General features: G+C 40.9%; 1 protein-coding gene across 1 annotated transcript; it reads right to left on the reverse strand.

Annotated features, from left to right (window-relative positions):
- Window positions 1-22: 22 nt before the first annotated feature.
- LOC137600226 (sphingosine kinase 1-like) lies at window positions 23-21,529 on the reverse strand. Its single transcript, XM_068321734.1, has 5 exons — window positions 21,079-21,529; window positions 12,930-13,079; window positions 8,251-8,345; window positions 7,249-7,364; window positions 23-4,174 (listed from the first exon to the last, which is right to left on the reverse strand). Exons 1-5 carry the CDS (start codon window positions 21,491-21,493, stop codon window positions 3,301-3,303), a joined length of 1,650 nt encoding a protein of 549 aa, XP_068177835.1. The 5' UTR covers window positions 21,494-21,529; the 3' UTR covers window positions 23-3,300.
- Between the last annotated feature and the right edge of the window lie 939 nt (window positions 21,530-22,468).

Genomic DNA, 22,468 nt, shown 5'->3' on the forward strand with positions numbered 1-22,468 from the left:
TGATGGTTTTTAGGGTTGTGGGCCAAAGTGATCACAAACTGGACTCAATAACAGCAGAAGAAGTTTTAATCTTCACTCAGAAACACTCCAGCAGAATGTTTGACCTGGTATAAGAAGATTTACAGACATTTGTCTCATGGAAAAATAGATATTTCTGTGCAAGAACAAAACAGTTTCTCTTCACCGTAAAATTTTAACACAAAGCCAGCAGCAGTTGAGAAGCAGCAGATAAAGACATGAACAGCAAATAACTGAGACGAACAGAGTCATTGGTCTCCAGGTGAATGTCAAGTAGCCCCGTCCTCTTTGTTTTGTTGTCTGGTTTAATAGTCAATCACAGGCCTACAGAGTAAAATCGTTTTCAGGCTGCCGCTCCAGTTCTAATGAAAATGATGGCGTCAAAATGAACAGTCTTAACATTTCTACTTAAAATGCAGGGATTCAAGTTTTACATAAAAAGCAACATTCCATAATTACAATATGGCAACAGGATATAATTTTTTCTCTAACAAAATGGAAAAATGCTGATGAATTCGGCATTATAAGGAATGTTGGCGAACAGTAAGGAAAAAGTCTTATTTTAAGTTGTATTTTCAGTCTCAAACTTGAGGGAAGTGAGTTCACTTCCGTGGTCCCACCACAAGGGGGCAGCACAACCGAGTCTTATTAAACAGCTACACAGGTCCACTGCTCGAAAAGAACAGAAAATAATGAAAAGGTAGTCTTTACTAATACGTCTGTCCAAATGTGTGCACTTTCAACTTAAATTTATAGATAATTCTATTATTTTATTTCAAATCCAGCAGCCTCAAAAAAAATCTATCTTTGGTTAAGTTTGGATTTATTTAAAATGTATTTCACAAGGTCACAAACAAAAAAAAAAATCACTAGGTTGGTTGTTCTAACTTCTTCAGTGCCTGGGCTTAGATTTCAGTGTTTAAATAAAACAAAATCAAACATCATTTCAAGTAGTTTCCATTTGATGTGCTGCGGCTCATCAGCTGCTTCATGAGAAAAACAATTTATACCGTATAAAGGCCAACAAAAGTCAAAAACTGACATTGTTCTCCTAAAAACTTTCATTGTGCCAAAACATATGGTGATCTTTTGATAAAATACATTTGCGCTTTTAGTTTGATGATTACACAACATTTAAATCTTGTAGGCAAATATGGATCTTTGCTGTTATTCATGTTTCGGATAATGGGTGGCAGACAGATATTACTTTTGCATAATGACCTCAATGAAATAATTCTTTATGATGAATGGATGTCCCACTATTTCCGTCTCCTAATTTTACAAATAGTTTGTGTTTTGCCTTGAAGTGAAATGAAACCCATTATTCATTCTTTTTCTCAGTGACAGGATGGTCAGCTAATGACCCCAAATGATTTCATGTGGTGAGGATGGAGATAAAGGCACCCTGTCCAGAGCTCAACGCCTACTTCACGCAGCATTTAACAAGTCAATATCACTTCTTTCTCCCAATCTAAAAAGCAAACCCCCAAAAACCCTTCAAGACCCTTGAGCTCATTTGAGAAAACAACATCTGATTTTTAGCCTCGTGTCAAGGTGTCACTTTTGTAAAAAAAAAAACCCCAAAAAACCTCTGAACAAACAAACATATTCATCAACCATGCAGCTAGAGACCGAAGCCATCATTGTTTCTATGTTGTAAGGCCACCCAGGTAATTATCATTCATACTGTAGATCTTCCATATTGACAGCCTGGGTGTGTTTGGCTCTGCAGTGCAATATGGAGGGAAGGTTTCAAGCAGAGAGAAAGATGGTTTATTGAGAAGAAGTCGCAGCACTAAAACCATTGATCACATGTCCAGGACCAGAGCTGCAAGAGTTTACACTCTTATCATCAGTGACGGAAACGTTGTCACTGAACTCACTGATTTACCCTTTTGTTCACATCAGCAAACAAATCAGCACCAAACAATGAAATGGACTTTGTGATAATGTAAAGTGCAATGACCTGATTTTTTTTTTTTTTTTTTTTTAGATTTCTGTTTGAACATGTATTTGAAAAATCATGTATTTGAAAAATCTTGTTAAAAAAAATAAATTACTAAAGACTAGAGAAGGTTAAAAAAAAAAAAAAAGGAAATATAAGAAAAGAAAAATAAAATCTTTTTATATTAAAAGCTGCAATAATGAGATCTGGACATTCGAGTGCATGCAGAAGAGATTAATGTATGACGTTTTTCTCTGATTTTTGGTGAACTGACCTTTTCACTCAGTGGAATTTACTAAAAAAAAGGAGAAGGTATGTTTACATTCAGTTTGTCTCACACAAACATCAATCAGTACGAATCCTTGAGCTCTAACGTGCTGAACGCACGTCCTCCCTCGTGAAGCTTCTGCAAAGCTGAAACAATCATTTTAAATCCAGCATTGTTAAAATCCATGTTCACACACACACACACACACACACACATAATAATAATAATGAGCTGCCATCTATTTATGTATTCACTGCTGGTTTTAAATGATGTGGCATCACGTCAGTCTCCCTTTGGCACAACGCTTTTCTAAATAAATCTGTAATGGAGCTCACCACCATCCTGGTGGATCATGGTTCTCCTCTCCTGGAAGGAGAACTGATCAAAATCCTGAACTGATGAGCGGTGATAAAACCGGATCACCACCAAAAATGAAACAACTCCTAGTTAAAATATAATATCAGCGTCCATCGTTGTGCCAAGCTGTTTGCATTTATTTAAGACTACTAGTCAAAAATTTGGTGAAAGGCACAACAAATAAATGTAACCTACAACCACCACTGGTAGCTATGATATGAGGAAATACACCTGAAACATAATATTAGTCACATTTACTGACGTTCTGCCCTGTGTGCCGTTTGGTATTCACTTCTACTGGAGCTTTGTGACAACAATAGAGCATTCAACCAAGCTCCCTCACTGACTCACACACGTAACCCAACAGAGTCACAGAGGAGTGGATTCAAACCTTTGCATCAGATGCTGTGATTCAAGACGTCTCAGCTGCAGCACAGGAAACAAAAAACAGGCTACAAAAATCAGAGCGTCTGTGTGTTTTCTCTATGAAGTGATTTTTCTATGCATTCAATAACAAACACTTAGGGTCTCTATATATGATTTGTCTTTCTAAAGATTAAGCTCTAATCCCACATCACAACATTTTATTTTTGTAAGACGTTAACATTTAACAATGAATCAGAACTGCGTCTCCGTTGTGCCGCTCCTATTCGTGGACATTCCTGATAAGAAATGCTAAAATATACCAAGAACCGTCTCTGCTTGACTCACTTCATCCTGTAATTAACCTTGCCAGGCCTCTGTGTACCTCTGCTTGCACTGGGCCATAGTCCACCACTTCTCCATCAACTGTTATGACCCCTTTGGCTGAAGATGGCTCCAGTCTGAGCGCCAGCACCTTCACATGTACCAGATACTGACAGCTGGTTGTCATATGAGCTCCCTTTTCCATAGCTAGGAACAAGTTTAGCAGCGCAGCGCGTGATATTCCCGCTTTAACGTAGAAAAGATGAATGACGCCGTCGTTCAAGGTGGCTCCTGGCGCCGCCATCAGGTCCTCCGCCAGGTGGGACTGGTACATGGCCAACATCAGGACAAAGTCCTCCTCTGGTACAACCACCCAGTTTCTGGGAAGAGGCTGGTCCAGAGGCGGCAGCACGGAGTCAGGGGGGCTGCTGAGGGGTTTGTTAGCGTTTCGACAAGTTCTAGCCTCCGTCCTCCTCGCTTTCAAGCCGTTGTTGGAGTGGCAGGAGTTGTGGAAAGAGTTCTCGCATAGAGAGTCGCTGGACGGTGGACGCTGGCCTGAGGGGGCCTGATTGTTGCAGCGGAGGGTCACGTTATTCGTCAAACCCTCGCTGCTGACGGAGTCCTCAGTAACAGGCAGATAAGACAGTTTCCCCTTGTAGATCCGCAGAGAAACCAGCCTCACCAGCGTGCCCAGCGTGAAGCGGGCGGCGCCCACGTGACGGTACTTCTCGCTCTCTATGTCCACGTCGGCGACGAAGCCCCAGGCCAGCGAGAGGAAGGAGAAGAGACGGGGGCTGGAGGGGAAATGGATGGAGACCAGATCCACGTGGGACACGATTCCTTTACACAGCAGAAAACCACAGCTGACCAGGAGGTCCTCGCTGGACGCCGGCAGGCCTCTGGTGGGAAGAACCAGGAGAGGAACGTTAGTCACCTCCTCAAATCACACAAACACGACTTCTGCATCAACCGCTGATGTCTTTCATCCTGATTAACTTTCTAAAGTCAGGCCAAAAACAAAAACAGGAGGGTGCACTCACTATTTTAGGATTTGGAAGTGGGTCAAAGCCTACGGCTGTTTTTGGCGAGATCTAAGAAGAGCGTAAACACCGGAGTAACCGTGACCTTAATTGCGGACGCGTATGCAAAAGGAATACAGAAGACAGAGCAGGCGTGGATGAGGAGGGTGGAGCCACGATGGGAGGGGGGTGAGGGTGGGACAGGATCAGCTTATGGGCCTTCAGAACATGACAGGTCAGTCAAACAAAGACAACCCCATCTGGGAGGATGGAGACGGGGGTGAAAGGTCATTAAAACACCCGCTACACACACACACACACACACACACACAAACACACACTGATTTTCCAGTCCACAGGCAATTACAGTGATGTCTCGGTGGACTTCACCAAGCAGCGGTCCTCCATATTCATCCTCATGAATTTATGCACCAGTCGGCTCATCCCAGCGCCTCCACTTCCTTTCTCCAGCTGTTTTCTCTTTTTTTTTAATCACTGCTTGTTCAAATACCAAGAAACCCATAAATTGAAGTGCACATTTACTTTTGCACCACTTGTCACATGTTTGAGCAACTAAGAGTTTCTTCTGTTAGCTTTTCATTTGTAAGCCTGACTTGGTTTTTTTTTTTAAAACCAATTTGGTTTAAAAAAGAATGAAAATCCGACCGTCGGTTCAATAAACACTGAATGTCACAAGCTGAAAACAAAAGCCCCGACCAGAAACCATTGCATTACAGAATTTTATATCTTAGTAAAGACGCTGTTTTTTGTTGATGAATAGGATTCCTCAAAAAGCAACAATGGAATTTTGCAGAATTTTTCTCAAGAGGTTGGGTATGATGCAAAGAATACTCCATTAGGTTTTGGTGTTGATGTGGACTATCATCTAGAGATCCGGAAATGTTTTAAAGGGTGAATTATTTATTTTATTTTATTTTTTACATTTTTTTAGATTGAGCAATTGAAGCCTTAGCTGCGCCTCAACAGAGAATGTGGTTAGCTTAGAGAACTAAAGTGAATTCCAGGACCAACACTACTGTCTGAACTGGATCCAAGTCATCTGAGATAACAAATAACAGTCAGGCAGAAATGCGGCTGAAACTGACTACAGTTCATTTTAACATCCAATTTGATGTATCTTCAGAGGTTATGGAGCTAAATCCTGACAAAATCATTGATATATCCTTTGTCTTGAATAACTAATAAATTTATAATGATATAATTTCTAGGGGGGGTGGGGGGGTCCCATAATTTATATTTACAAATCCCAGACTGTTTATGCAGTATCAGTCAGGCACCAGTGGAGGGAGATGCATCCACATCAAAACATCCCATCATGTCAGGGTTCAGCCTCACAGACGCCCCCCCCCCCCCAATGAACCCGCCCACTGTATCCCATTTGATGCCCGTAGCCTCAGTGAACTATATTCATCAGGGCCGGTGCGGGACAGCCTGCTGCCACTAGAGAGAGAGAGATTTTCTGGATACCCCCAGTGTGTGTGTGTGTGTGTGTGTGTGTGTGTGTGTGTGTGTGTGTGTGTGTGTGTGTGTGTGTGTGTGTGTGTGTGTGTGTGTGTGTGTGTGTGTGTGTGTGAAAGGAGCAAACACAATGCAGACTCTGGTCCCTTCCTGTCATTGCTGCCGCTCTGGCTGGAAGACTATTGTTTGATGAGATGCTGATGGGCGAATGCAGTGGAAGTGACAAATGAAAGTGGCTCTTTGGTGACGACAGAACCATTCCAGGGTTTTTATTTCATAGCATTTTAATTTTTCCTTTCCCTAGTCAAGAATATCAATGAGGGGGAAAAAAATATTGTAAAATAATCAATAATAGTAGACAACATATTCATTCCAAAATAAATCAATTTGTGAAAGGAAAGTGATCTCCTAGAATAAACAGTTTATTTTCCGCTGCGTTGGTTTCTTCTGTCCTGCAGCTCGTCCTGCCTCCAGCTCAATCATTCAAATGAAAAGATCTGAATAATTAATAATTAGATGAGTGCTTTTTTTTTTTTTTTACACTGGAAAAGGACCAGAAGTCAGGCCTGAATCTATTGGGATTATTTCCACACTGGAGGTTGACTGATAACTGATTAAGGCCGACATGCAGTAATAATAATAACAACAGGTTATAGCAGAGAAAGAGCTCATCAGCGACTGGCTGAGGATCGTGGGACGTGGACTTTGGAGGAACTGATCAAACAGCGGATATCAGAGTCGCTGCTGATACCGACAGGAGGAAATTGTCTTAACAGTGTTGATTTATCCGTCATACTGTTCCACCTCTTTAGCACAATGTAAGCCTCACAGTGAAACTCACAAGCGCTGCACTTGGAATGCTGCACGCCTGAAGAGTGTGTAACCGACTGGTTAGACTGGTTTCTGTGGATTCCAGGTTGTCATGGTGGAGTAATACAATCCAAGACCGAAAGTCATTCACATTTATTGTGATTCATGAACCAGTAAAGGTTTGGAACATTTTCTTAACAAATGATTTTTATTTACTTATTGATTGTCAATGCAGTTATTGATTAATGATTCGATTCAGATCAACTGTTCAATGATATACAGATCTGACTCAGCTTCCTTTTTACTGTCGGTACATTATCTGTCCGCCCACGCTAGTGTGTCTGTCAGTTTGATTATACGAAAGATATTTTAAGAAGTTATTGATGGATTCCATGGAATTAGTCAAGCGTTTGCTAGATTTTGAGACAAATGTGAACCGGACTGACAGAAACCAGAAACTGTTTTTTTATTCTGTTAACATTATTATAAGGCATATTTTGATTTAATATTTACATCCTATCATGATTTTTCTCCTGCGTCGCTCCAATTATATTACAATTATAAAGCAAAAGTGCTCTGACACTCCAGTCATAACCTCTTGGAATGAAATATCTGTTGACCGACTTTGTAACTAGTCAATCAACTACGTGATCATTCAGTCTCACCCAGAGTAGTGATGTATGGACGCAGCCAAGGCGTTACCAGATCCACCGGGAAGGATGCCCAGCGGGGTCCGGATGGCCTCCTCCCAATCTGGTCTCTCCAGCAAACCATTGATCACCTGACAGACACACAAAACCCAGATTTGATCAGGGGCGGAGAAAAGTTTAGATGTAAATGGAAAAACAAACTCTTAAAATTTTTATCACTAAAAAAAAAATAGAAACACAAAACATATTTCAGTTTCTCAACACAATAAATCCACTATCAGACATTTCTAAAGACAGAAAATTGAAATTCCGTGATTTTTTTTTTTACATCTTCTCTTCCAGAAAGATGGATGTCATCGGAACTTAATGACTTAAATTTCATTTTAGGACAAGCTGTTCTTTTGATAATCTGTATATCCAAACACGAGCACTGCAGTGAGAAAAGCTAGAAAAGAAACAATCAAAAACACTTTTTTTAACCGAAATTTCTAAAGAAAGTCTGAGCTACTTTCACATGACCAGGCTCCAGTGACTTCATGCTGTTAACGTTGATGTTTTTGCTTCAGCAGGACAATCGTTTCAACCATTCCAATGCAAACTTCTGATCTTTTCTAATCAGATTAGAGGCATTTCCAACAATAATCTCAGGAACATTTGATTTGTGGCCCGTGTAACGTGAACGAGAATGATCAGATCTGACGTGGTGTGGCTTCTGCATGTACAGTAAACCACGGGTTGATCGGCACAGGAAAAGACAAATGCGATGGAAGCGTTTGTTGTCTTCCAGAACACTCGTGCAACGATGACGAAGATGTGTCTGAACAGACCATCGTTCAATCGAGTGTGAACGATTCTGGGACAGAAAAAAGCAAACTCAGCAAAAAAAGCTAATGATTGGCAAATCAGGTGCTTTAAGGAACAAAAACATTTTGCTCTATTGTAGTGACAGAAGTGTGAAGTGTACGGAGAAACATCGACAGACACACATCATGACTTAAACTGACCAAACAGTCTCACCTCAAACAGAAGTCCATCTCCAGACATGATGACAACAGCGTCCCACTGTGACAGGTCAGCCTCTCTCACCAGCTCACGGGCGTGGTTCTGCCGCTCTGCAGAACACACACACACACACACACACACACGTGCACATCAGTGGAACAAGTTGTCACGCAGATGCGTGTGTCCTGTTCACACACAGTCAGCGCTAACACTGGGATGGGAGGCAGTTGTGTCTCATGAATGAAAATTCCATCCCACCGTCCTGTTCCCACAGATCACAACGTGTAACACTCAGTCATCCCATAATGATGACAAAAGATGATGAAGACCTTGAATCGCCGTGTAATCCTGAGCTCATTTAGTTGACAAATTTAAGTGGAGTTACCGGAGAAGTCGATCTAGTGTCTAAAGTCAATGGTCTGCGCTGCTGAGGATGGGATCAGAATCAGCTGGAGGCACTCCTTTTAATTAATCTGGAGAGTAATCTGATGAAGAGGGGCTTTGGTGACGGGAAGAGTTAGTTCTTGTGTTACGGGAGAATTGGCGTCCCACCACCAGCGAGCACAAGGACGACAACAAAAGAGTGAATATGAAAGAGAGGTTGTGAAAATTCAACATAATTATCGAGCTGTTTATTTAATTTCCTCTTTTAGTTTCTTGGAAACAAAGTTGAACTAATGCCAGAAAAAAAAACCACTCATCTATATCCAATAATCACATTCCTACACAGGGGAGGAAATACAGCATCTGATCTGATTAATAAAATCTGCACAGCTGTTAAAAATAGATTTTTTTAAATTTATTTAATTTATTTTTTTGTTTATCCAACAAAGACAATAGAAGACAGACACGTGAGCTGTTTTTCATGCAGTATGTATGAGTTGTATTTTTGGCCAACTGTAACCCTGAGCTCAGATCACAATCTGTGTGCAGCCGAGCTGAACAGATATTTCTGCTGCTGATGCTTATGAATAGACTGAGCTCAAACTATGTGTGTGTGTGTGTGTGTGTGTGTGTGTGTGTGTGTGTTTACATTTTAAATCAGACCTCCTTGCCCACCAAACATGGCTTTACTGTGATGCTCCACATCATGCTCCTCTTTCATGGCTTTCATAGACACTGAACACGAGTCTGCATCGAAATGAAGGTGAGAAGATAATACCTGAAAGATGTTCCTCCACCAATGTTCTACCAGGAAGTCAACCCCCCCCACGTACCATTTCATGTGTAGAACTTCTTAATATCCTTTAAATAATAGCTAATAATAATTTTCTGATCATTTAATAAAATATCTTATTATTCATGAATTATAATTTTAAAAATCCCACATTTAGAAAATTCCCGGTATATTTAAGAGACGATGAATTGTCTTCTTTCAAGGGACGAACTTTCATTTGCAATTTAATTTTGCCGTCGTTTTCTCATGAGTGAAATCAAAAGGACTGACCACACACACACACACACACACACACACACACACAGAGCAGACACTGAGTCCAATGGAGTGCGATCCAAATCCCAGCTGCTCTTCTTCTCTTTCGTCCCTAAACTCTGCAGAACAAAAGAATTGATTCCTCCTTATCAGCCCAGACGGATCACATTTCCTCATATATGCAAATGTAATTCACTAAGAAGCCCTGAAGAACCTCAATCACTGACAAAAGACACACAGGAGAGGCGCTGCAACGTGGAGGGAGGAGGGATTTAACACGCAACTCTTGCCATCAGTTAAACTGACTTCTGTGCTTCTGGAGCCTCTTATTAATTTCAGGTGAATTTAAACAGATTTTATGTCAACATCCAAAAAAAAAAAGATGATTAGACCTCAGAACAGTTTTTCAAGTTGTCATATTCCAAATGGTTCCATCATGACGGTTTGAGTGTGTGTAAAGTGTGAAGAGGCTCCCGTCCTCCTGCTGACCTTCTCTAATCCCTCAAAAGCAGGTTCTAGCTGTGTGTTCTACCTGCTGTCACACATCCTGACTGCACATCTCCTCAGGCAGCGTCATAACTGGACTTCCTCACCGGAATTTCACAGATTGATGACATTTAAAGCGTCGCCTTTTGAATGTGGGGTGTTTTTTTTTTCTTCTGTATGAGTTATTTCAGAAAGGAAACGTATTAATACACAATCAGATCCACAAAAAGAAACCTAACCAAATTAACTTGATCTTCATTTATGAAAGTATAAAAAGCCAATGCAGCATGCAAGTCTGATAAATAATCCATGTTTCTTAAAAGAGCACATGGACCGCTGCCAAGAAAGGAACAAAAGACTAAAACAAATAAATAGAGTAAAGATGCTGCTGGAGGATCGTCTGCCTCGATTTTTCTGTTCCACTGAGCGGATGAGTCCGAGCACAAGGGGGGAGATTATCATGCTGCTGTTGTTTCATTAATACTTCTTGACAGACATCTTGCCTGTGCAGCGAGGGAGGACTCCCGAGGAGCAATCAGTGTCGTTCTCTACAACCAACAGGGACAGAAAATCACCGACGAGCACTCGAGCACATTTGTCTGCCTCTGCAGCAGAACCCAGCGGCGGTGCAGTCATCCTTCATCCGTCCTCCACCCCCCGCCCCCGAGCAGCGCTCACAGCCGTCACACGGCCAAAGATGCGACCAGGAATCCGTCTCATTCTGCTCGGTGTGGCTGAGGAAAACTTTTGCACGCTGGTTTCACCCAAAAAACGAAGCAAGATCTCATTATGTCAGGATGTGAATTAGCAGGAGTGTAAGGATAAACATCAGCCATTGGTTTTTTTTGTAAATTAAAAGCAAAACTCATCTAGTGTCATCATCAGTGTCCTTCACTTTGAATCAGATTGACTACATAGAGCCAATTAAAAATAAAAATGCACCAGCTGTATGTGCTGAGTCACACAAACTTGTAATGTAGTCGATTACAAAACCATCATCGGGATTCAAATCGTCTTTTCGTGACAAACAACATTTAAATCATTCGCTATTCCGAGTATTCAGAGGGAGACGGTGGCCGATGAATTTTCATCATGTAGGGCAGCACCAGTGGAACGATTTCTTCTGCGCCTCTACGTAGTTCTTTTTTTCTCCCTGCGGGTTCTCGTCTTTGTGTGTCAGTGCAACTCGCACGGTGATGAAAAAAGTATTATTTGACTGTGATCTGACTCTGCTCTCCGATTGAGGAACAAACCCCCACCCCCACCCCTCCACACCTTGAGGCTGGAACTCCAAATATAAGATGGAGGGAACCCATATAAGAACAACTGAAACCATCACATGGAGAGTTTCTACCTGCCCTCATTTAGTTTGGACACATTCAAAATAAAAGAATGAGTGAATCTAATCATCAGTTTCACATTTAAGATCTATTCCATTATGTTTTCTTTTAGATGACTGCATCCAGAGAACCAAATGGGACCAAACGTGTGGACTGGCATAAAACAAAACATCTTTATTCCATGAATCCTGACTGAAGGTTAACTTTCATGTCAGTGTTCTATGTTTGAATCTCATGTGTGTGTTTTTATGTATTTAATGTTTTAATAATTCTTCTACTTCTTGATTTAGGAGTTACGACTAATAAGAAATCATTAAATAATAACATTTTCACCAGAATTAGCCTGGTTCTTACCAACGCTCAGGAAGGTAGGGTTCCTCCTCACGCTGAAGCACGGATACACTGAATATGACCTCATCATAGTAAAAAAGGGATTTTGTGCAAACATATGAGTTAATACGGAGGTGTTTACATCCCTATGTTTTTCTATCCGTGTGTGTATTTATTCATCACATGAAAAATCTAGATGGATCAGAGGCAGTTGATCGAAATGATGATGAAAACACAAAGAGGGTTCAAAGATGAGGAAGGGTCCTGGAACTGAGAGAAGCAGGCAGAGCCGGGATGTAAATATTGTTATTGTTGTGACCTTTGTTAAGCTGTGTGTGTGTACAGGTCATTTTCCATGTGTGTGTGCGCACGAGCACGTGTGTATGTGTGTGTTCTTGACATTGTGATCATCCATTTTCCTTCACTGCTGCGGTGGGGAATGGGTTTGCAGAGATAGAAATGGCACAGAGGATAATGCGTTCTTTGACTGTATTAATTTTTGACCCTGTGGAACAGGTAGGACTTCATATCACGCCCAAGGACAACTGAGCAGGTACTGTATGTTCTCTTGGGGAATTTAACCCACTCTCCTTGGCGGCTTCGATTTGCAGCTTGTTAATCCTGCATCTCATGCGCTGATCAGAGGATCGCATTGGGGCTGCGATCTATTGTTAACATCGCGCTTATGTGTGGTAGCCTCGTCACAGGGTGTCCAGAGTCAAGAGATACAGGGGGCACTTTTTTTTTTTTTTTACTGCTTGATCCAAAAGAAAAATGTTCTGGTTCTCATTTATAATGCCTCACAAACATTCTTTGGAGCGTTACTTGCTGCCGGTCAGTGAAATACACGCTCCACAGTTTGGACAGAGTAGGAGAAAGACTCTAGCGATGCCCACAACGTCTGACTTTTACGTAGCGCTGCCAGTTCTGGCAGAGCGGTTGTGTTGGAATATTGTGTCGCCTGACAGCACATATAAATATCTCATTTGGGGTGACAGAAAAAACATGAGTACAGTATTAAATTAACCCTTTAAGTTTAGATGACTCTCTCTTAGGGAGATTTAGTACACTTGACCAGTATTGTGCATATTGGTCCTCTGACTCACCGGTGATGATCAGAGTGTGTGGGATTCCTGCCTCCTTGAGCATTGGTCGGATGTGTTGGTTGTAGAGACTCAGAGCCTGTCCTTTCCCACTCTGTGGGTTCACCAGCAACATCATCCGAAAAGGCAGAGGCAGCGTTCTCTTTGACCCCCCTACAGAGACAGAAGAGACAAGACAGATGAGGACGATTGGAAACGAAAAGAGAAAGCACAACGGGCTGATTAACTAAATAAAACTGTGGTTTAGATGGCCAAAAGGACAACAGAAGTTGATTCTGATCACGAGATTCTACATAACCGAATACATTAACGAACTAAAGGAAAGAGAGAGAGATTTGATTTTGATTTTTTAATCATCACGTTTATTCATAAAAGTCAAATTACAAAATAATCACAGAATCCAAAAGAGATTCACGTAAAGAGGATTTTTAATAGTACCGTGCGTTTTCTGAACAAAGAAACATCTAACCTTTAAACATTTATCAAACTAATAAAAACAGACAAAATTAAAAGAAGAGAGAGACAAATTACAATAACTTCACACAGTTAAAAAAAAACCCCTAAATGAATAACAATGAAACACAAATTAAAATTTAACTTGCAAATAAGGTCACTTTTAAACTTGTTTTTTTAAGGTTGCTTTCAGATCGCAGATTGGAGTATATGCCACTATAGCCTTATTATTTTTTTCCAGGATACGGTAGAAAAGTGAATGATCACAGGACAGGATGTATACGGTGAGCAAAGGAGCTCCTGAAACAGTCCAGAACATAGCAGCCAATCAATGAATGAATCAATGGGACATAACCTGGGAAGGTGTGTGGGAGCAGCTATAGATTGAAGTCCCAGAATCCCAATGGGAGGCCAGACTCAGTGAAACCACGAGGTTTGGCTATCCAACCTAACATAGTGGTTGAGTTTCCTCCTCCATCATGACCTCAGCTACGTCTGAAGTCTGCTAAAAGGCAATCTAGACATTACTGAACATCTTGGGTGTCCCTGCAGTGGATTTGTTAATGAAAATGAAGATATTCTTTCTTCATTTGGGACTGGTGGTTTATGACACCAGACTATGTGTCCACCTCTCATGACTGGGATGTGTAATCCTGAATCTGTACCTAGATATAGAACAAAAAGCATACAAACAATAATGGAATAGCTTGAACACGTATAATTGCCTAAAATAAAAGAATTACTAACACATTGCTCACCGTCACAAACAACTGCCTAGTTGAGAGCGATGGAAACAGAGCTCTGCGTCTCAACGGTACTTCCTTGATCTATGATTACAGCCATCTCACTGGGTGCCCCTCAACCCCAGAGCATGGGAACTGTCCCGGCTCTTAATAGAATAATGACTAGTCCGGTTTTCGCTGTAGGAAATGACACCCTAAATAAGAGGGGAAAACCCAGGAGTTACCAAAAAAACCCCACATTTTTCCAGCAAGGTTGCCTATTATCGCTATCTGAGCGCACATAGTCTGAAAAGAGACCGCTTTCTTGGCTTTGTCTGACAACGGTCCAACACATTCAGCTGGATGTCAGCCTCTATTCACCGACCGCAGGGACCAAGGCTTCACTTCAAACAAAATGTCATCCTAAACACAAAAGGACATTACAGTATATTTCAAGAGCATTTGTATTTACTCAGGTCATAAGTCTCTCACTTCCCATCCATGATCCATCGCCTAATGTCTTAATCTATCCCATTGAGGATGTAAAAACAGACGAAAGACATCATGCAGAGACAGAATGGAGAATGATTGCAGGAAAATTTCTTTGTAAAGGCAGACATATCAGTCCCTTGAGCCAAAGTAAACTTGTTTTGACTTTGACAGCATTCTTTTACGATCTGTCCTCAGACCTGTCTGGTATGGTCCTCATCCAGGTATTAAAAATCAAATCAACTGGACTTGTACAAAAGGTCCTTGTAGATGTTTTCACCTCTCATCTAAGACGATTCTTCAGTCTTCAGACCTTCTTTTCCCTCCATGTAGGGAGACCCAGACATCAGTGACAACAGCCTCACAACCAGAGGAGGTGGGCTGTAAAACGGGTTGACATAAAGATGCTGGAGTAAACAGGCTAAAGCAGGACTTCCTGTTTGAGACTGAACTTTCAGAGAGGAACCAGTTGAACTGTCAGCTGGGATTGTCGGTTGAGCTCGACTTCCACGGCCTGCCTGAACTCGTACTACGTATCACCTCCGAAACTGGGGCTGTGTTTTCTGGCTGAACACCTGTCACCTGTTGTTCAAACACCAGAACTTGAATAACAATAAGAATTCTGTATTTACTGTGTGTCCCCGATCAGAAGCATGGGAGCCATCTGTAACAGAGAACAACTTATTTGACCTTTCAGGCTACATTAGTGGACTCTTTATTTGATTCCAGGAGAGAGAGGGAGAGAGATCCACTTTTAAGACGACAGAAAATAACTTTTTAACACAGCCATTAATGTTAACTGAACCCACACAACAGCCTAAACTTCCCACAGTAACAAATAAAATCTGAACTTTATGGAAAGTTTCCATAACCGTTCTGAAGCTGCTCCATGCCCGTTCTAGAATCTTAATATTTCATCCTGAACAACCACCACAGTATTTGGAATCCTTTCTTTTTTTATTAGAATTAATTGATCAATTGATCACTTTTTAAGTATTATAGAATTGTGGACCATTTCAATGAGCATGGATCAACATGTGGTTCACTCCATGACTGAAATATTTGTTTTAACTGGCTTTTTTTTTTTTACCAAAAATGTGCCAAAATGTGATCTGCAGTTTAACTTATTTTAGCACAAAAACTGTCCTAATTTGATCCAATAAGGTTACTTAGGCTTAAGTATTCCAAAATCACCTACGGTAATAAACAAGTAATCCGACTACATCAAGAGTAGTCGGATTACTTGTTTATTGCCGGTATTTAAATTTATTAAGACAAATATATTTGAAGATTTTGTGTCTCTGATCTGATCAATAACAAATGTGGGCCTATGGTTCCGCCCTGCTACACACATAATATATCAGAAAACACGACATTTCTATTAAATCACCTGTCAGTAACCTGCACTGATGGGAACTGATCTTTTGGGGGGGGGGGGGACTCTGAATCCCATTCAGATTCACCAAACTGCAGCACAGATTTTGGTGCAGAGGAAGGCGATAACTCTCGTCCGTCAGGCCGTCTGTAAATCAAACAGCGGAAGCCGTTCAAGCACACAGCAGATTTTTGCTGAGCGAGAACCACAAAGGGTGTGGAAGGAGAAGGAGGTGGCAGCGGTTAGCTCGCTGTACGTCTAAATTAGGAAAAGGCAGAGACTTTACGACATTCTGGTTTTGTTAAAATCATCTTCTGCTGTCTGTCAACCACTCGTCTACAGAGAATCCTTTGAAACATCTTTCTCTTTGTGGAGCAAACATATCCATTACAGGTATTTCAGGCTGCAGTGTCCGACACAGGGGAGGGGGGAGTCGAGCTGCTGCATGGGGAAAAAAACAACAACTTTGGCTGGTTTGTTTGTTGGTCGTGTGTCAAAGCAGGACTGCTCCAAAATTTATGAATGGATTTAAAGAAGTAGAGATTGTAAGAAGGTTCACTAGTGACATAACAAAAAGATGAAAATGTATGTATAGAGTGCTGATGCAGCTACGTCATTGCTACGTCATGCAGCTACGTCTAATTCATTTTTTTTGAGAAGGTCAAGTACTACCTCGACTATATTTATTTCACATTCGCTCATTCGGCTCTCCCTTGACTTTCTGCAACGCTGTCTTTTTTTTTTCAAATGAAGTCATGAGACAGAGGAAAACATGAGATCACAACTGTACACAAATAATGTGTCTGGTGTGTTAAGTTTGGACAAAAATGGACTTCTTCCCATTTAAAAAAAAAAAAAAAATGGGGATAAACATACGTTCTTTCACCACAGAAAGCAACAGACTTCCTGTGTACTTGAGAGGACACTCTTGAGAATAACACCGACTGCTTTTTTTTGTTTGTTTGTTGGATTGATGGGTAGTGTAATGCACACAAAGTTGTGATACAGACATTCTGCACAAGAACACCAGAACGCTTTAATGGTGCTTATAGTCTGCCGCTGGTTTTCTTAAACTTCCCATGTTTGCTCACATCTTTTTAAATTTGCTCGTGGTGAGAGGGAGCAGGGGAGGATCCTGTCATTACAGATACAGAGCGGCTGTGATTCCCAGGCCGAGACAACACGTCAAGCTCTATCGCAGCACGGACCCGACGAAGAGGAGTCCCGAGGCAGAGGATTGCTGCTGTCACTGCAGACTACACACACACACACACACTCACACACACACACACACATACGTTTCTAATAGCTAAGAGACAGAACTCGTGGTGGAATTATGTCATTGGGGTTGTTTGACATTGACAAAAACAAAAATATTATTTTCAATATATAACTTGAAAACCTCTATTTGTAAAGAATCAATCACAATAGACCTAATGCTTTTAAATTAAAACAATTCTCTCTCTTAACATCTTGAATAACCATGAACCTCATCACGACCCCAATTTGACAGATTCCGGAGAACATGTTCATAGTGAAGGTTTCCTATTTTGCAAGTCAAACTGTTTTACGTAGTGGGCAATCCGAGCTGCCGAGCTGCCGAGCTGGAGGTTTTGATGGCAGAAACCGGTGCAGTGAGAGCATTTTGGGATTACTCAGATATTCTAATTAACCACACTGGATTATTTCGCGGTGGTTTGCTTTGGTGTTGTGATTCATTGTCGTGGGACGGCGGCAGCTGCGAGCTCAAGCAACACGACAATCAGGGCAGGATTTAATCAATAGTGGTTATCGCTCTGCTTGCAGCAGTCACCTGCCTCATGATAAAGCTGTCCACAGCTGAACTTAATCAATTTATTGATAACAGAGAATCAATGCTGTTTAGATACTATTTGAGAGGGTACCTCAACTTTCAAATCTCATTAGAGCAGCAGGGCTGGAGAACAGGCACCAACACTCGCTGTGTGTGTGTTCCATTCTCTCTTCTTCTGTTGAAAGTTGAACTTGAGCCATGAGCAATCTGATCCCAACATGCAGTATATCATTTACCTCCAGTGTCTGACGTCAAAAAAACCAGCCTGTAATGAGGTTACCTATTAATTAATCACACACTTCATAAGACTGTTGTCTGGACCACAACTTGGTGCACTAATGTTCATAGATCCTGTAAACAAGAGCAGGAAAGCAAACAGACTGATTCAATGAGACGCCACAAAATATGGTGTGTTTATATACTGTATATATATATATATATAATTTATAGAAGAAGAAGAAGAAGATCCATTATGTTTGCAAACTAAATCTACTACCCTTATGATTCTTATGAATCAGATGTAAACATACATTTTCAAGCAGGCGTCTCCCTTCAGAGGTAAATGCATTTGTAGCAAATACATCCCAAAATAAAATTCTGTGAGTGCACCACAGGTCAGGTCAGGCTGGTGACACATGCACCAAGAGGTCAGACAAGAAGCCCTGACCTCATTCATACTAATGTTTTGGATCCAGGGCTCCTGAACATGATGGTCCACATTGGCCCCCAGGAATAATGGGTAACTTCTGGTTGAGGGCTTTTGGGAGGGGATCCATGTTTTCACACCCCTGAGGTACCAAAGCCCCCCCGAGGTGGAAAGACTTCAAATTTAAACTGCAACAACCAAAATGCATGGAAATTTCATTTCCAACACAACACCATCACTTTTTATTTTATTACAGCAGCAGCATTTTAAAGCCTTGACCTACTTGCATAGGTCAAAGATCAAAGCTAATGCTCTGATCTACTGTCATTGATCAAAGCACTAGCTCTGTTCACTGTCACTCCAAAGTTGTGCTAACAAGAAATAAAATGCTGAATAATAATAATAATAACAACAACAATAATAATAATAATAATAATAATAATAATAATAATAATAATAATAATAATAATAATAATAATAATAATAATAATAAAGTCTGTTCTGGCATTATCCTTCTACAAAGAAAATCTGTTCAGTAATTTTTAATCTGCTTCCGAACCAGCAAAGTAACACACTTGGGTGAAAATATAACCTCAGAAGAAACTAAACGGAGCCCATGCAGCTTTGTTTTTGACAAAACAGCAGAAATAGGAAATGAAATGATTGTTCCAAATGGCTTTACAGCAAAGACGTTGCTTTTACAGTATAGATAAACTGGGTGGCAGCAGAGGAGTGCTACGCTCCAAAAGAAATGATACTGCATCTAAACAAAATAGCTCATTCCTATTCTGACAGTGACAAGCAGAAGGAATTGAAGCATGTTTTGTCATGTTCAAAATACATTTGTGCAGATGGGTATTAATCTGGGTCACAGAGTTTGATACCAACCACAGCTTTTTGAAAGAAAAGTGAAAATAATCAAAAAAACAAACACATTTAAAAAATGTGTTAATGGACCCAGGAAGAGCTTGGTGATGAGGAGGTCAAATAATGAGAACGTTTATATCAAATTATCTTGGGAAGATGCCCCCTGAGTATTTATACCTCTTGGCCTGACATAAAGTCAGTACTGTACATTATACTGCCTTATGTTTCTCAGGTCCCTCTCATGTCATTACCATTTGTTTGCATACTAAAAGGTGACTGTCTGGGCTACAGCAGAGCTATTGTTTAATTCACTTGTGGAGTGGGTCAAAGGTAATGTATGATAAGTCTACTCTACACACACCTGGTGTGAACTCAGTAACAGTAGTGTGTTTTTCAAGTGCCTTTTATGTTACAAGGGTTGGTGAATTTTTGACTTTCTGACATTGATTTACCAGACCACTCCTGTTACGTTAAAATTAATAAGACAAAGGAATGTAAGAAAGTTTCAACACAAAATGAGCAAAGCAGACTAAGTAAAATCTCCTTTAAGGTGAAGTGATAAGACAATAACTCACAAAAGGTCTTTAAAAAAAGAAAAGAAAAGCAGATTGGAACAGTAAAATCTGTTGGTGCTGCTGTCTAAAAACAATGACTACAACAGTCTAGTGACGCTGTTCGACAATCATGTACTCCGGCTACAGAAACATGATATTCAATAGACATTGTGTTCTCCAATATCACTGTCCTTGTTCTCCTGTTGTGGAGTGTCTGCCCAAAATGACCTTTGTTATTGAAACATAATAAGGACTTCATGGGAACTTCCACAAAGGAGTGGAGCCAATTTCTTTAAGGTAACTAAGACAGAGCAGTTGAGACTGTTAATCTCACCGTCTGTTAGGTAATAAATGTATATGGTAATATATATGAGTCATTGTTCAGTTAACCTTCCAAAGATTCTCAGGTTCCAGCTCCGCATTTGTGAGGATGTGGAGCTTTTGTGTCTCATGTGAGACCGTAAGCTGATAACTGTCAAGTTTCCTCAACACATTTTATAGACTAAACTAAAATTGATTTATTTTGATAATGATTGGTCCATTATTCAGTTGAATAATCATTACAAGTGTTGTGACAGAGCTTATCATATCTCCTAAACAATTTGTCAATAAAGTTTCTCAGGCTGCTCTGAAGTGGAAAAGAATGGTGTAACGGGGATATCCGTGTCAACGGCTTTTGATACAGCCTGGATGACAAAGGAAGTTGACAAATGTTCATTTTAATGTCATTTAAAAGAGGTCATAAAACTGAGGTGTAGTTGTATGTGTCATGACATTACTTTAACAAATGGACAAAACTTGGGTTCAGTCTAATTGTTAAGTCAAGCTGCCCATAATTTAATTCTCTTGCTGTTCAGAGAGAAGACACCTCATCCTGACATGTTTTTATCTGTGCTCAAGTTGTTCAAGTACATGTTTTAAATTTATTACATAATAAAGTGGTATGAATATTAAAAGTACATGCAATATTGTTAAAAAATCTATCACATGTGAATTTATAGAACGTCCTAACTTTTTTTTTTTTAACACTCAAGTCTATTCCTGCCCCTGGGAGCCTCCAGTTTGGCCCCTGACGCTCTCTAACGTTTACGGTTTGACATGAATGACGCGTCAGGTCTGATGAAATGAGAATACCAGACATAATTTTACATCTCGGGATGTTTTCATCACTATCATCACTTCTGCAGTCATGGAAACATAAAAACAAGACACCAGAAACCCCCCCCCCCTCACCGTCTCTCAGGTGTTGCTGGGCAGCGCGCTCCCTGACGGCCCCAGCCCACATCTCCGCCACCTCCAGGTTGGCGCACGGCTCCTGGAGCGCGGCCAGCCGAAAGCACTGCTCCACTCTCTGGCGCGTCGCTCCGGAGCTCACCAGGCGTCGTCTCAGCGGGTAAAAGTAGGCTGTCAGGTAGGCAGCCGGGTCCGGGCTGTCGCTGTCCCGGTACGCGCGGCAACCCACGCAGTCCTTCAGGTTGAGCACCAACCGGTTCCTCCAGGCGTGAGTGGAGGGGAGTCTCTGGACGATGAGGTCCCTCTCGGTCAAACTCACCCCGTACCTGACTTTCCGGTTCCCGGTGAGTGTGAACTCCCCGTAAAGCGACACCGGCTTGTTGTTCCGGTCCAGTTCGGTGATCCTCTGATCCATCCTGAGCCGCAGGTACCCTCTCTCATCGCCACCCGGCCGGACGGTTGCGCACTGTGTGGAGACTCCAAACTGCACTGACAGCCGGCTGCTCGGACCGGTCCCGCCAGCAACACGTGACGTATCCGGTCATATTTCAAAATAAAAGATGGGCGCTTTTTTTCCCTCCAGTCCTGTACATTATTTTTGGCACTATAAGGCGCACCTAAAGGCCTTTAAATTTCTCAAAAACCGACAGTGCGCCTTATATATGAAAACAGATTTAAAATAGGCCGTTCTTTGAAGGTGCGCCTTATAGTCCAGTACGCCTTACAGCGCGGGAAAATAATGTATTTGGTCTTATTTAGTCTTCATCCATGCACCTCGAACTGAAGTCCATTCATTTATAAAGAAAACATGTTCCAGAAGAATCAGCATTTAGACCAGTCTGAAAAAAATATATAATAGAAACCAGGTTGTGAGTGATGTAAAATCCACAGTGAGTCTGAATCTGCATCATACTGCTGGTAATATCATACCTCTATGACACAATACAATAGAAACAAAAAATCTTTGACACATGAGCCATCGCTACACAAAATGTCATCATAATACATCAACATTTGGAAAACTGTTCCAAATACATCATAATTCCCAATCGCCTCTACTCTGTACTAGTGAATACCAAATAAATCAGATTAATTTAATTTGTAATAAATGTATCTGCCTGTGATACCTAGCAGGCGTATTCATAATTAACAAGGTGTGTACAGGTATTTGATAAGTCCAAATTTCCCACAACCGATTCTATAATTTGATTTATGAGTTGTGCATTGGCTCAGAATCAAAATATATAAATATAATTACAACAACTTAATTTAACCATGGTTTCAATTTCTACACTCACTGCCCATAATGTCAAATTACCAGTTTGTGCTTTTAATTTGTCATAACCTCTAATTACACTGAGTGGTTGTGAATGTAAACCTCAGTACTGAA

The sequence above is a fragment of the Antennarius striatus genome, chromosome 8 (assembly GCF_040054535.1).
Source record: "Antennarius striatus isolate MH-2024 chromosome 8, ASM4005453v1, whole genome shotgun sequence".
NCBI lineage: Eukaryota > Metazoa > Chordata > Actinopteri > Lophiiformes > Antennariidae > Antennarius > Antennarius striatus.

Bases quoted from the DNA above. Each gene is read 5' to 3' on its own strand.
- LOC137600226 (XM_068321734.1), bottom strand. From the start codon at position 21,493: ATGGATCAGAGGATCACCGAACTGGACCGGAACAACAAGCCGGTGTCG. The intron at 13,080-21,078 runs GTGAGGGGGGGG...CTGTCTCTGTAG, and splicing joins CCAGCAACACCTGAGAGACG to GGGGGTCAAAGAGAACGCTG. The intron at 8,346-12,929 runs GTGAGTCAGAGG...TGTGTTCTGCAG, and splicing joins ACACACTCTGATCATCACCG to AGCGGCAGAACCACGCCCGT.